At 37.3% G+C, this 13,146-nt stretch overlaps 2 protein-coding genes across 7 annotated transcripts in view; one reads left to right on the top strand and one right to left on the bottom strand.

Annotated features, from left to right (window-relative positions):
* ift81 (intraflagellar transport 81 homolog) overlaps positions 1-13,146 on the top strand; it is a 74,277-nt gene that overhangs the window by 18,183 nt on the left and 42,948 nt on the right. The window lies entirely within an intron of this gene.
* Positions 1-13,146, bottom strand: part of fnbp1a (formin binding protein 1a) — a 35,430-nt gene that overhangs the window by 6,474 nt on the left and 15,810 nt on the right. For 3 of the 5 annotated variants that reach the window (XM_067414276.1, XM_067414274.1, XM_067414275.1), the window contains 7 exons: positions 11,819-11,947; positions 11,513-11,659; positions 4,465-4,644; positions 2,931-3,113; positions 2,678-2,692; positions 1,089-1,198; positions 60-192 (listed from right to left, as the gene is read on the bottom strand). In XM_067414276.1, coding sequence (XP_067270377.1) covers positions 60-192; positions 1,089-1,198; positions 2,678-2,692; positions 2,931-3,113; positions 4,465-4,644; positions 11,513-11,659; positions 11,819-11,947 — 897 coding nt within the window. The remainder of the gene's footprint in view (positions 1-59; positions 193-1,088; positions 1,199-2,677; positions 2,693-2,930; positions 3,114-4,464; positions 4,645-11,512; positions 11,660-11,818; positions 11,948-13,146) is intronic. The other 2 variants (XM_067414278.1, XM_067414277.1) reach the window with 1 other exon arrangement.

Raw genomic sequence — 13,146 nt, 5'->3', positions numbered from 1 at the left:
AGTATACATATTCACTGTTGACAGGGGAGGGTACCTGACCGAATTTGTTAGTGACTCACCTCAAATTTCTGTGCCTCAAGTTGCAATTTTTCCAAGCTTTGTGTAATTTCTTCTAACCGTGGATCTATACTGTCTGGATCCCCCAAGTGAGGATTTTTAATGTAGACATCTTTCATTTTAGTCAGGGCATCCCTGCAAACAATTATAAGTAGTGTTAGTAGAAACAATAAGCGTGTGAACTCACTTGATTTTGTTACATCATGTCTTATATTACGTACACGTTCATTCAAAAGTTTGGGGCCTGTAATTTATTCCTGTGATGCTAAGCTACATTTTCAGCATCATTATTTTAGTTTTCAGTGTCAGATGATTCTTCAGAAATCATTCTGATATGCTGATTTGGTGCTCAAAAAAACATTTCTTATCAATATTGAAAACAGTACTGCTTAATATATTGTGGAAACAGTGATGCTTGTTTTCACTGCAAAAAATGCTTCAGTTCTTACTTAGTATTTTTGTCTTGTTTCTAGTCAAAATTTCTAAAAATTCTTACAACAAGAAACATTTACTAGACAAGTAAAAATTATTGTCTTGTTTTTGGAAAATATTACTTAAAATTAAGAGAATTTTTGCTTAAAATAAGACAAATAATCTGCCAGTGGGATAAACAAAAAATAATCTTGTTTTAAGATTATTTATTTACCCCACTGGCAGATTATTTTCTTATTTTAAGCAAAAACTCTTAATTTTGAGTTATTTTTCCCCAAAACAAGACAATTACTTTTGCTTGTATAGTAAATGTTTCTTTTTTTAAGAATTTTTATATGTTTGGACTAGAAACGACAATTTAACGCAGCCTTGATGAACAAAAGTATATTGTTCTTAAAAAACAATCTTATTTTTCTGTAGTTATATATTATCGTTATTGTAATAGTACGAAATTACATACGAGCATCAATCGACGGTGCCATTACATGAAGTGCCACCGATGAACGATAGCATATATTATATTTTAAACGTGAGTGTATGTTTTAAACAATGATGAGGTATTTTGCAATATGGCTGTTACTATTACCAGCATGATTTACCTCTGATCCATCTCTTTCTGGATGTCCTTGTTGATGTCATTGAGTTTGGCCTGTAGTTTCTTCCTCCTCTGCTCGGGGGGAAGATGACTGTAGTCTTCCTGCCCTGTTCCCTGTGAAAAGATACAGAAAGTTATGATTGGAAAAACAAACTACACACAAACAGATTCATATACTGATTACTTGCCAGTTAAATGTCCTGTCCTGTTTAAGGCTACGTTCAGACTGCAGGCAAATGATGCCCAAATCAGATTTTTTTGCTCACAGGTGACTCAGATCTTGTTTTCACATGGCAGTGTGAACAGCACAAACAGGCAATCTGATCTTTTCAATTCCGATTTGTGCCACTTCCAAATGTGGTACTAAATCCGATACAGATCAGCTGTTTTGCAATGCGACCTCAGTCTGCACAGTTTTCTGCACAGACTTTTACATCACTCTAGATCAAAATTTGTCACAATTCTACACTCATGGCAGTCATAAAGTTATGAAAGGTAGTCAGTGAAGCACAAATACACTATATTGCCAAAAGTATTGGGACACCCCTCCAAATCATTGACTTCAGGTGTTCCAATCACTTCCATGGCCAAAGGTGTATAAATTCAAGCACCTAGGCATGCAGATTTTTCTACAAACATTTATGAAAGAATGGGTCGCTCTCAGGAGCTCAGTGAATTCAAGCGTGTTACTGTGATAGGTTGTCACCTGTGCAATCCGTCCATTCATGAAATTCCCTGAGTGGAAGCAATTGGGAACAACAGCAACTCAGCTACAAAGTAGTAGGCCACGTAAAATCACAGAGCGGGGTCAGCACATGCTGAGGCACACAGTGTGCAAAAGTCACCAACTTTCTGCAGAGTCAATAGCTACAAACTTCCAAAGTTTGTGTGGCCTTAAGAGTAGCTCTAGAACAGTGTGTAGAAAGCTTAATGGAATGGGTTTTCAAGGCCGGGGAGCTGCATCTAAGCCTTACATCACCAAGTGCAATGCAAAGGGTTAGATGCAGTGGTGTAAATCACACCGCCACTGGACTCTAGAACAAGTTCCCTAAATTCTCTAGAGTGATGAATCACGCTTCTCTGTCTGGCAATCTGATGGACAAGTCTGGGTTTGGCAGTTGTCAGGAGAACGGTACTTGCCTCACTGCAATGTGCCAAGTGTAAAGTTTGGTGTGTGTGTGTGTGCCTTCAGCATACCAAGATATTTTGAACAATTTCATGCTCCCAACTTTGTGGGAACAGTTTGGGAATGGCCCCTTTCTGTTCCAACATGACAGCAGCAGTGCACAAAGAAAGGTCCATAAAGACATGGATCAGTGAGACTACATGCCAGGTCAGTTCAGGACCATAAGCTGTTTGCACTGGAATATGATATTGGCCACATTTAAAACAATGCAATAAATTGAGCACTAAGGCTCGCAGTATGAACGTAGCCAGTTCTTGGACAGAATAAGCAATAAGTTAGATCAGACTAAATGCCAAACTTTAGATTGTCAAACCTCATTTACTTAAAGTGTAGTCAATTTAAAACTATTTATTATAAAAAGTCTTGAGGATTTTTTTTAGCACATTTTAATATAAAGTCAGACTTACCAGCTTTAGCGAAAGCTGTGAATGTTAAGACAAGAAAAACATGTTAGGGGAAATGGTAAATACACACAGAGAGAAAACATGGAGTTTTATGTTGGTGTTAAGACAGATATGTTTAGGATGGTGTTGATTAAAAGCATGAGAACGAGACAGATTACACATCCACACATTACTTAGAACCAAACTGAGCTGATGGTGCTTTAGTGTTTGTAATCGTCCAATCAGATCCACAGGGAACACACACAGGTGAACTTACCCCACGTTTCAGGCTTCGCAGGCAGTGCATTTTGTGTTTGGTGCTCATGAAGTCGTTGAGGCGCTGGCTCAGGGGCTCCTTGGGCTGCTGCGGGGACTGGGGGCCATTGAGGAGGCCGTCCGGGGACGGGGAGGTGGGGGGAGGGGGAGGGGGCTGGCGGGGCGATGCTAACAAAGACATAAGCTACAGATGAAGGTGTGATGGAGCACATTGAGAAATGGAGAATGGAGAAAGACAGGAAGAGAAGAGATGAAGAGAGAGAAATATTCAAGAACAAAGCCACTGTTCAGAGCATTCATGCACTGTTCCTGCACTGGCAAAAAAACCTCTATAAACTCTCTAAAAACTTTATTAAAGATGTTGCATGTAATCCAATATATTTGCAAGTTTACAAACTGCCACTACCAAAACAATCGAAGACGTTTGTGTGGGTGTGTGGGGGGCAAGTGGTGGTTGTCGTCTCACTAATTGCATCATCATGTTTTGCATTCATATTGTTTTTTGATTTGATGATTGTAGTAGGAGAAGTCACACATTTCAGGACTGTGCCTCATAACTCCAGAATTCAGTTTGGTAAAATTTTAACCTGTCAAACTAGTGGGACAACTTCAACCATCCAATAAATTCCCAATGAACAAAATCAAGTCCCATCCTACATTTTTTTTCACTCGGCTATATGTTATATATATAAAATGCAGGTAATTATTTTCTACTAAAAATGAGAGAAAAATCATAATCATGATTATTATGGTCAATATTGTGATCGTGACTAATACTCATTTCATTGACTGAAAATATCATGAATGACAGTTGATTTTCTTGAACATTAAATATAATTCAACAGAAAATGTAGTTAATTAAAATGTATATAAAAAAGGTAATTTAAATTTTAACAGAAACATACACACTGATAGATATAAATACAGAAATATAATTAGTTATTATATTATTATATATTATTATAATTAATATTATATATATAATTGATTCATATTTTAGATTAGAATATCATTTAGAATAGATATATTAGAATATTAGAATGTAATGGAATATAATTGATCTCGTAGTTAAAGATATATACTCATGTCATAGGGTTGCTGTAAATAATCATAAGTCATTTTATAAATAAATATAAATAATTATATGAATAATATTATATTTTAAAGGTGCATTGTCATTTTAGCAGCATCTAGTAGTGAGGTTGCAAATTCCAACCGCCCACCGTTCACCCATCCCTTTTGAAGCACATTTTTTCATTTCACTCGTATATACTATACTACATATAATAGGGAAAAAAGACTATTGCAACTTCCATTTCATGCTGACTTTAATCATCATAATAAGATTCTATTATAACAAACTGCATGATCTAGTTGCATGAAATAGCCACTCCAAACTTGATAGCAATAAAACTACTTGAATATAACTGCATCTCAATGGGCCATTATTGTACAGTGTAGTTTTCCACTCTTTTATTTGCTTATTTGTGATTTTAACAGGTGTTTATTATCCACAGATCAATCTAATGCTGTACCTTATTTCTCTTGAGTAAAGGCCACAGTTTGCTCCTGCTCCGGCGTCTGCTCTCTCCGCGAGCATTCAGGAAGCTTGATTCTGACACTGCCCTCTTCATTGATACACTGTAGTCCTCAAACTCCACGTCACCCGGCGGCTCAAAGCCCGACTTGTATGATTCTACAACTTGCTTACTGTCCTAAGATTAAAAACAGGAATAAAAAATGTCTGTAAGGCTTTGTGCTATAACAAAGAGAGAGAGATTAAGATGACTCTTCAAGTTAAGTGCATTGTTTTATGCTTCCTGTTAACATTCCTTAATATGTTAACATTCCTTATAATGTTAGTATGATTTTTACATTAATTAAACATTGTCATAATATAGAAATAAAAGGGATTTTTAAATGAAAAATAGAGAATACAAATAAATAATGTTCAACTGAGACATTCACATTGTTGAAATAACCACATTCAAGCATTAGGATCCTTTGGAAGGTTTAAAACCACTCCATATACTGACATAAACCATTGATAATTAATTTAGCACATTCTGGTCACTGTAATTTATACTATTTACAAGATAAAATGTTTTACAGTGCCTTGCGAAAGTATTCGCCCCCCTTGAACTTTGCCACCATTTGCCACATTTCAGGCTTCAAACATAAAGATATATAAAATTAATTTTTTGTGAAGAATCAGCAACAAGTGGGACACAATCATGAAGTGGAACGAAATTTATTGGATATTTCAAAAATTGGGCATGCAAAATTATCCGGCCCCCTTAAGTTAATGCTTTGTAGCGCCACCTTTTGCTGCGAGTACAGCTGTAAGTCGCTTGGGGTATGTCTCTATCAGTTTTGCACATCGAGAGACTGCAGAACAGCTGGAGCTCAGTGAGGTTGGATGGAGAGTGTTTGTGAACAGCAGTTTTCAGTTCTTTCCACAGATTCTCGATTGGATTCAGGTCTGGACTTTGACTTGGCCATTCTAACACCTGGATATGTTTATTTTTGAACCATTCCATTGTAGATTTTGTTTTATGTTTTGGATAATTGTCTTGTTGGAAGACAAATCTCCGTCCCAGTCTCAGGTCTTTTGCAGACTCCATCAGGTTTTCTTCCAGAATGGTCCTGTATTTGGCTCCATCCATCTTCCCATCAATTTTAACCATCTTCCCTGTCCCTGCTGAATAAAAGCAGGCCCAAACCATGATGCTGCCACCACCATGTTTGACAGTGGGGATGGTGTGTTCAGGGTGATGAGCTGTGTTGCTTTTTTACGCCAAACATAACGTTTTGCATTGTTGCCAAAAAGTTCAATTTTGGTTTCATCTGTCCAGAGCACCTTCTTCCACATGTCTGGTGTCTCTCCCAGGTGGCTTGTGGCAAACTTTAATACGACTGATTGTTGTCCTATGGACAGAGTCTCCCACCTCAGCTGTAGATCTCTGCAGTTCATCCAGAGTGATCATGGGCCTCTTGGCTGCATCTCTGATCAGTCTTCTCCTTGTATGAGCTGAAAGTTTAGAGGGACGGCCAGGTCTTGGTAGATTTACAGTGGTCTGATACTCTTTCCATTTCAATATTATCGCTTGCACAATGCTTCTTGGGATGTTTAAAGCTTGGGAAATCTTTTTGTATCCAAATCCGGCTTTAAACTTCTCCACAACAGTATCTCGGACCTGCCTGGTGTGTTCCTTGTTCTTCATGATGCTCTCTGCGCTTTAAACGGACCTCTGAGACTATCACAGTGCAGGTGCATTTATACGGAGACTTGATTACACACAGATGGATTCTATTTATCATCATTAGTCATTTAGGTCAAAATTGGATCATTCAGAGATCCTCACTGAACTTCTGGAGAGAGTTTGCTGCACTGAAAGTAAAGGGGCCGAATAATTTTGCACGCCCAAATTTTCAGTTTTTGATTTGTTAAAAAAGATTGAAATATCCAATAAATTCCATTCCACTTCATGATTGTGTCCCACTTGTTGTTGATTCTTCACAAAAAAAATTACAGTTTTATATCTTTATGTTTAAAGCCTGAAATGTGGCAAAGTTCAAGGGGGCCGAATACTTTGGCAAGGCACTGTATATGCTATAAAATATTTAATGTGGTTGGAATCTGCAGCATAAATTTCTATTGCATTTTTCTCAGTAACTTCAAACAGCACCACAACCAGTATAAATGCATCCAATGTGTTTAACTGGTGAGGTTCATTTTAATTAATTATTTAAACCAACTGACGAATAAAAATTGTTCGCTTCTTTACTGAATCAGATAAGTCAGATTACTAACTCGTATTGTGAACTGCAGGTAATCATGTCTGACTCAGAATGAGCCCAGAACTCTTACTTTGTTATAAGGCTGTTTGATTATAACGAGAGATCATATTTAGGATAATTTTGGCCAATATTATGGTCATGATTATTATTTAACACTAATACTCATTGACTTTGAAAGTTCCACTGAAAAATCCACTGTTTAAAATTCATTCAATTCAAATTTTAAATATAATTCAACAGAAAATGTATTTAATTAAAATGTATTTTAAAAAGTTACTAACATTTGAACAGAAACACACATTTTCGTGGCATCTAGCAGTAAGGTTGCTACTGCCCACAACCCACACCTTTCGAAGCATGTAGAGAAAGATGTTATAGCTACTAGCAAGCATTCTGTAGAGCAGTTTGTCGGTTTAAGGCTACTGTAGAAATATGGCGGCGCAAAATAGCGACTTTACTTTCAGGGAAATATCATTCTCTATGAAGTTATTCATCTTGCTAAAAAAAAAAGCTAAATCTTGTAGGAAACACCGTCATGGATGATTTACTATGGCAATACAGATTTCACTGTAAGCTACAGGTTAACCCAAGGTAACCTTCAGACTGACATCATAATCGCAGTACAATTATGTACTACAGACTTTGAAATGCACATCCACCATAGAAATAAGACTGCTGTAAATCCCCTCCATCTAATCCCTCTACTCCAGTTCAGGTCAGACCAAGAGACTATTTTTAGTATATGTATATGGCATCCATAACCCAATCGAATGAACCAATGACTTCTATAGGAGGTTGATTTAATGGAGGACCGCTTCATATGGCCAGCACACTATCTCTGAAAAGACACGCACACATACTCTATGTCCACACACGCAGCCCAAAAGCCACAGAGAGGCTTAAGTCTTTGTTGCTAAGCCACTTCAAATCTGCTGCAAAACCCAGCTCGTACGAGTCAATTAGTTTTGCGCTGGAAATTAGACTTCCCATCTGCCATATTTGAACAGGACGGTGATGGCCACATGAGCACTAGGATGGGATTTAACAGATGAGACAGACAACAAGCACATCAGCCGTTAGCTGCCAGCGATTTCCCCCCAGCTGTAAATTATTGATGGTAACCTGGGCGACGACGCTCCATTACGATCATCACTCGTTAGCTTGAAAGTGGGCCAGCGATAATCACAGAAATCCAGTCAGCATTTTGAACTACTATATTATTCATCTGCTGGCTCAATTTGGAAATGTTCATTCATCTTGCAGCCGGAAAACTCCTACAATTCATAGTCCTACCTGTGACGTGCTGCATCGATAAGTCATTTTTTTTTTCTTTTCTCTATATATCTGTTTTTGTAAAAAAAAGTATGGTCTGTTATACGCATACTATTGTAAAAAAAATAACAGAATTAAACGTTAAAAAAAGAAAGATTAATAAAAAATGGCAACAAATATATTGCTCAATGTTAGTTACCGTCATCCCTAGCGTCAAAAATTTCTGGCAATTATCATCCCTTCTCTAATTCTCTCTTTCCTCCTAAGCGCAGTTCTGTAGTGTTTTTTTTTTTTACTTAAAGCTTGAGCTGAGCTTCGGGTTCGAGCCTTCTATGCATACAGAGAGCCAAGTTAATTTTACTATTGTCCATCTCTAGACTGAGTGGGCAGCTAAACTTATGAACTGCTGTCCAAATCCATATCTCTGAGATCATAAGAAGAGATCACTTTAAAATGTAATGTTTAAATCCTTTTTGACCACTGCGGGGCACCGCACGATAACAGTTGCGCTTCCCTGTAATTTGAATGCATTTGACAAATTTAGGGCCCTATTTTAACGATCTTAACGCATGGCGCAGGTGCACTTAAGGTCTATCCGAATCTAGTTTAACAGCAGAAGAAACGGTTGGCGCGCCAGGTGCATGGTCAAAAAGGGTTGTATCTAGTCTCTTAATGAGTAATGGTGTGTTTTGGGCGTAACATGCCATGAACCAATCAGACTCTCATCTCCCATTCCTTTTAAAAGCCAGTTGCACTTGCACCATTGCAGATTCGCTATTTGCATGGAGGAATTTGCGAGCGGAAAAACTGAACGCTTCTCCAGAGAGGAATCCTTTTATTTTTCAATATTTGGCATGTTTGTGTTCTGCTGCACGTCCCTGTGTGTGTAATAACACGTTCATCCGGCTTTAGGTGCATATTTTTTGTTGGTCAATGGCGCAGTCATTTTCAGTTGCTTTAAAATAGCAACGTGCCAACAATGTGCCAGAACACACCTTGATTTCAACCCGCACGCTGATGGGCGAACAGATGGGCACGTGTGCAAAATGATTACTGCGTTGGGCTGAAACTAGCAAAAAACACTTGTGGCACCTGGCATCGCACGGAAATGCTGGAAAGTATTTAAAAGAACAATATTTAATAACCGCTCCACCTCAGCGAGTGGGGAAAAAAGCATTTGTTTAAAATGGGTCGTTATTGTGGAGAGCAATTTTAATACATAAAATAATATATAAACCAAACAGCTTTGTTTACCTCATGTAAATAAGTGTCTTCATTTACTTATTTCTGCTAATTTCCATATTTGTATTCATTTTGAGATAAAATATATTATATTAAATTTAATATATATAAAATATATTAAAATGCATTTATTTTCCCTAATTATTAGCATATGACATCTTATTTAGCAGCAAGTTCCTGAGGCCTGTTGCACAAAGCTGGTTTCAGTTGTTACCCAGGTAAGTTCGAGATTAGTTTGAGCAAACTCTGGTTTTTCAGGCTCAAGAAGGTGGTTTGGTTTTTATCAGTGTTCATCGCCATGGTAGCTAACCTGCCCAGGAGCAGGTTTTATTCTGGGTTTGAGATCGCAAATCCAAACTGGACCAATCAGCTGCAAGTAAATAAGCAATAAAGCCACATCCCCTGTATCTCTCGTTCCAAATTAAAGCAGTTTATAATGATTTTTTTAAAATAAAATTGTGCATCTTTTGGTGCTAATTATTTATTATGTTTATATTATATGAATTATAATCACTTTGAATTCATATAATATGTTCATATAAATATTATTTTAATTGACAAATAGCCAAATAGTAATAAATATAATGCATGCATTCATAATTCTTTTAAACAATGTGTATTCATTTGAGCTCTTTGTGAACCTATAATTATTAGGCATATTTCTTTGATTCACATCATGCATTGATAGGGTGACCAGACATCCCGAAAAATTTGGGACAGTCCCAAAATCTACACTGTTGTCCCGAATCTGGCCCTAATTGTCCCGAAAATTATACTAAAGCAAAATCTTGAGTAGTTATTGTCTGATAAACATTAAAAACTGTCTGCAGAGGTTGAGGCGTCCAGCAACCACCCCCCGCCGGCTGCTCTAAGTTCTTAAAAAATACTGTAGGCGGTATGTGCTGAAGTCGGGCCTTCACAACCTAGGTAGGCTATAGTGAATTTAAAGTTGTATTGTTTCTATACATGTATCTTATTAATCTATATGCACAAAGACAATATGACCTTTTTGTTTTAATCCTTGATGAAGAGAGCGCAAGTTGCTGTGTACAGCACGAGGAGGACGGTGATGTGATGCAAGCGTAAAGGAGTAATTGATTGCTCGCAGCACTGTGTACAAAAAAATACTTCACCACACAATTATTTATTTATTTTCGTTTAAGCTTATTAGCGTTAGGCTATACAGAAATGTCTGATTCACGCACTGTTACTTACAACAGTCATTGTGTTCAACAGTCATAACATTTGAGTTCATGATTTAGTGTTTTTTGTGGCAGACTAAAGACTAACAGACCGTTGATCTTTGAATACAAATATGTTTGGTTCAGGTTTGAAATTCATTATCTTTTATTATAGGCTAGTAAGGCTACCCAGTCTAATATCATAGAAGCCCCCCATCACTCCGATTTACGATTTAAATCGACCCCCCACCCCACCACACCCCACACCCACCCAGGTCCATTTACAACTACACTCACTCCACTGCTGCTCAATGACAGCTTACACATCTATACCATCCGTCATGGCAATGATTTTACAATGATAGCTTCTCAACTTTGAATCACGAAGTTTGTTTACTTGATGGACGTTGCCATCTTGCGAGCGAGTCATCGCGTGTCACTCCCGGATAACAAGAAATGGGCAAAAAGGCGGGGAAAAAAGCTTAGGTTATGCAATGACTATAGACAGCAGATTAATGGATATACGCCATTAATTATGCAGAACTTTAAGGCTTTATATAACGTAAATGAATGAGTTATAAAAAAATTCACCCCCTTCACAGTTGTCATGAAGGTCAAAATTAGCCGTATAGGCCAAACCCAAAATTTGTACCAGGCTGTAAACATGTTTTTTTTCTGCTGTAAAGTTGGGCATTTTAACATGGGGCTCAATGAGTCTATAGAGGCCAGTCGATGAATTGCAGTTTACATTACTTCCGTATTGGCTTCAAGAGAGATAGCGAGAGGTTGCCGCTTGGTCTACAAATAAAAAAATTAAAAAAACATTTGACTACTTCTTCCACAATACGCTCATTTAAAAATGATCTAAATGAGTCATTTGTACATGTTTTTTATTTTAATGGAACCAATTCTGAACAAGAACCAGTTCTCAATTCTCAACCACACTACTAAAAAGGCATTTTTATGGCCTATATAAAGGATTGTCATTGATAAGGACTTTCTGGTAAAAGTCTGATCAACAGATGGTCATATAATCCGGAAACCACTGTGCATTTTTAGTATAAAGGAGCAATAGCACTTAACGTACCATTTTTGGCTCAATGGATTCAGCTGCCTTGGTCATGCCGTCCAGACACTTGCTGACGATGGGTAATACTTTGCGCTCTACCTCAGTGTACACCCGCATGCTCTCCCTCACCCTGCCCACTCGCCTCTCCTCCATCTCCTGTATCCTCTGAAAAAGAGAAAAACGCAACTGAACCATGAAATATTTCAGAAATAATGCTCAAACTGATGCATATCAGCATAAAAGTTAAGCTTAATAGCATATTATATTATCAGCATAAGAATATTGTAATATAATGTTTCATTTATGATCAAGACAGACTCTTACTTGAAAGATGTGTGGTATGAGGGTGTAGTAGTGCTCGTGTTGGTCCTTGTTGAACTTCTGCAGGTATGTCAGGTACTCGTTTTTACTGTCTTCGGCTATCTGATGCCTCATCTGAGCTTGCTGTTTTGCCTAGAAAGACAGATGATACAAAAGACAAAGCGAAAAAAGTCATTAAGATTCTTTCCACAAGGATGAGATCAGAACGTAAAGGGCAAGGACTGACAAATAAAACAATCACCTTTATGACATGACAAGTAAACAAACAGTGAGAGTCAATTAGCAGATTACAGAAAGATATAAACATGTAGTCTGATGTCAGCTTCATAAATATATATATATATGAGAGAGAGAGAGTCAGTGATCTACACACTTAACTAAGTGCTCTGTGAGAACAAATAAAAAATTGCAAACATCACAGATCAAACACAGAAATATAATCAAATGATTCATTCATCAGATTTGTGGTTTATAGTTTTTTATGTAGTTTACCTGATAGGAGTATGATTTTCATTAGACTATTTACATCTCATACCTCAATGGAATGATTTATTTTACACATATTCTGAGTGTCTACTCAAAAATAAACAGAAAAAGAAATTGTGCATTATTGCGCTTTACTGCTGAACCGACATATGGGACAGGGATCCAGACTACCGCCACTAAGTTCTACAGATGGTGGCATAAGCACCTGATTGGCTAGCACTGGGGGGAACATTTTAAATATATATATGTATATTTTTGTCATCACATAAAAATAACATTTGTTAATATTTAGAACTTTGAAGTGCTGGAAAACGTGTGAAGCACTTGAAAGTTTCACTCTCAAAAGGTTGTACGAACCCTGAAATAAATCATGTAAAAACATTTGACTATTTCTGCCACAATACCATGGTTACAGTTAGCATTACATTGATCCATGGTGAATGTTGGTGATTTGTGGACTGAAAAGCCTTCTAAAACTTGCTTGTTTATGGCACAATGGCACTTTTTGATCTGATATGGTTTGTTACAGAAAATTCTGTACTGAATTTGTATGCTTCTCACTAGATCTTGCAGCGAATTCAAACGCTTTCTCACTGATCTCCCAGTGCTGTGTAATGATGTTGAATGATCGAGATCGACCTACGAAGTAAACCTGTTCTAAGTTTGCACTGTTTAATATTCATATGAGCTAATAATCTTTGTGCTGCTTAGCTCAAATGAAAAGCATTGTTTTGTTTCGTTTGATGTTTTTCAAGTGCAACAGAAATGGCAGCTCTGATGGTGGTGGCACCATGCGAACTCTAACAAAAATTACTCACACCGGCAACAAAGGTTGCAAAATGTGA

Source organism: Pseudorasbora parva, chromosome 13 (assembly GCF_024679245.1).
Source record: "Pseudorasbora parva isolate DD20220531a chromosome 13, ASM2467924v1, whole genome shotgun sequence".
Lineage (NCBI taxonomy): Eukaryota > Metazoa > Chordata > Actinopteri > Cypriniformes > Gobionidae > Pseudorasbora > Pseudorasbora parva.
This window is presented reverse-complemented; position numbering and strand designations above follow the sequence as displayed.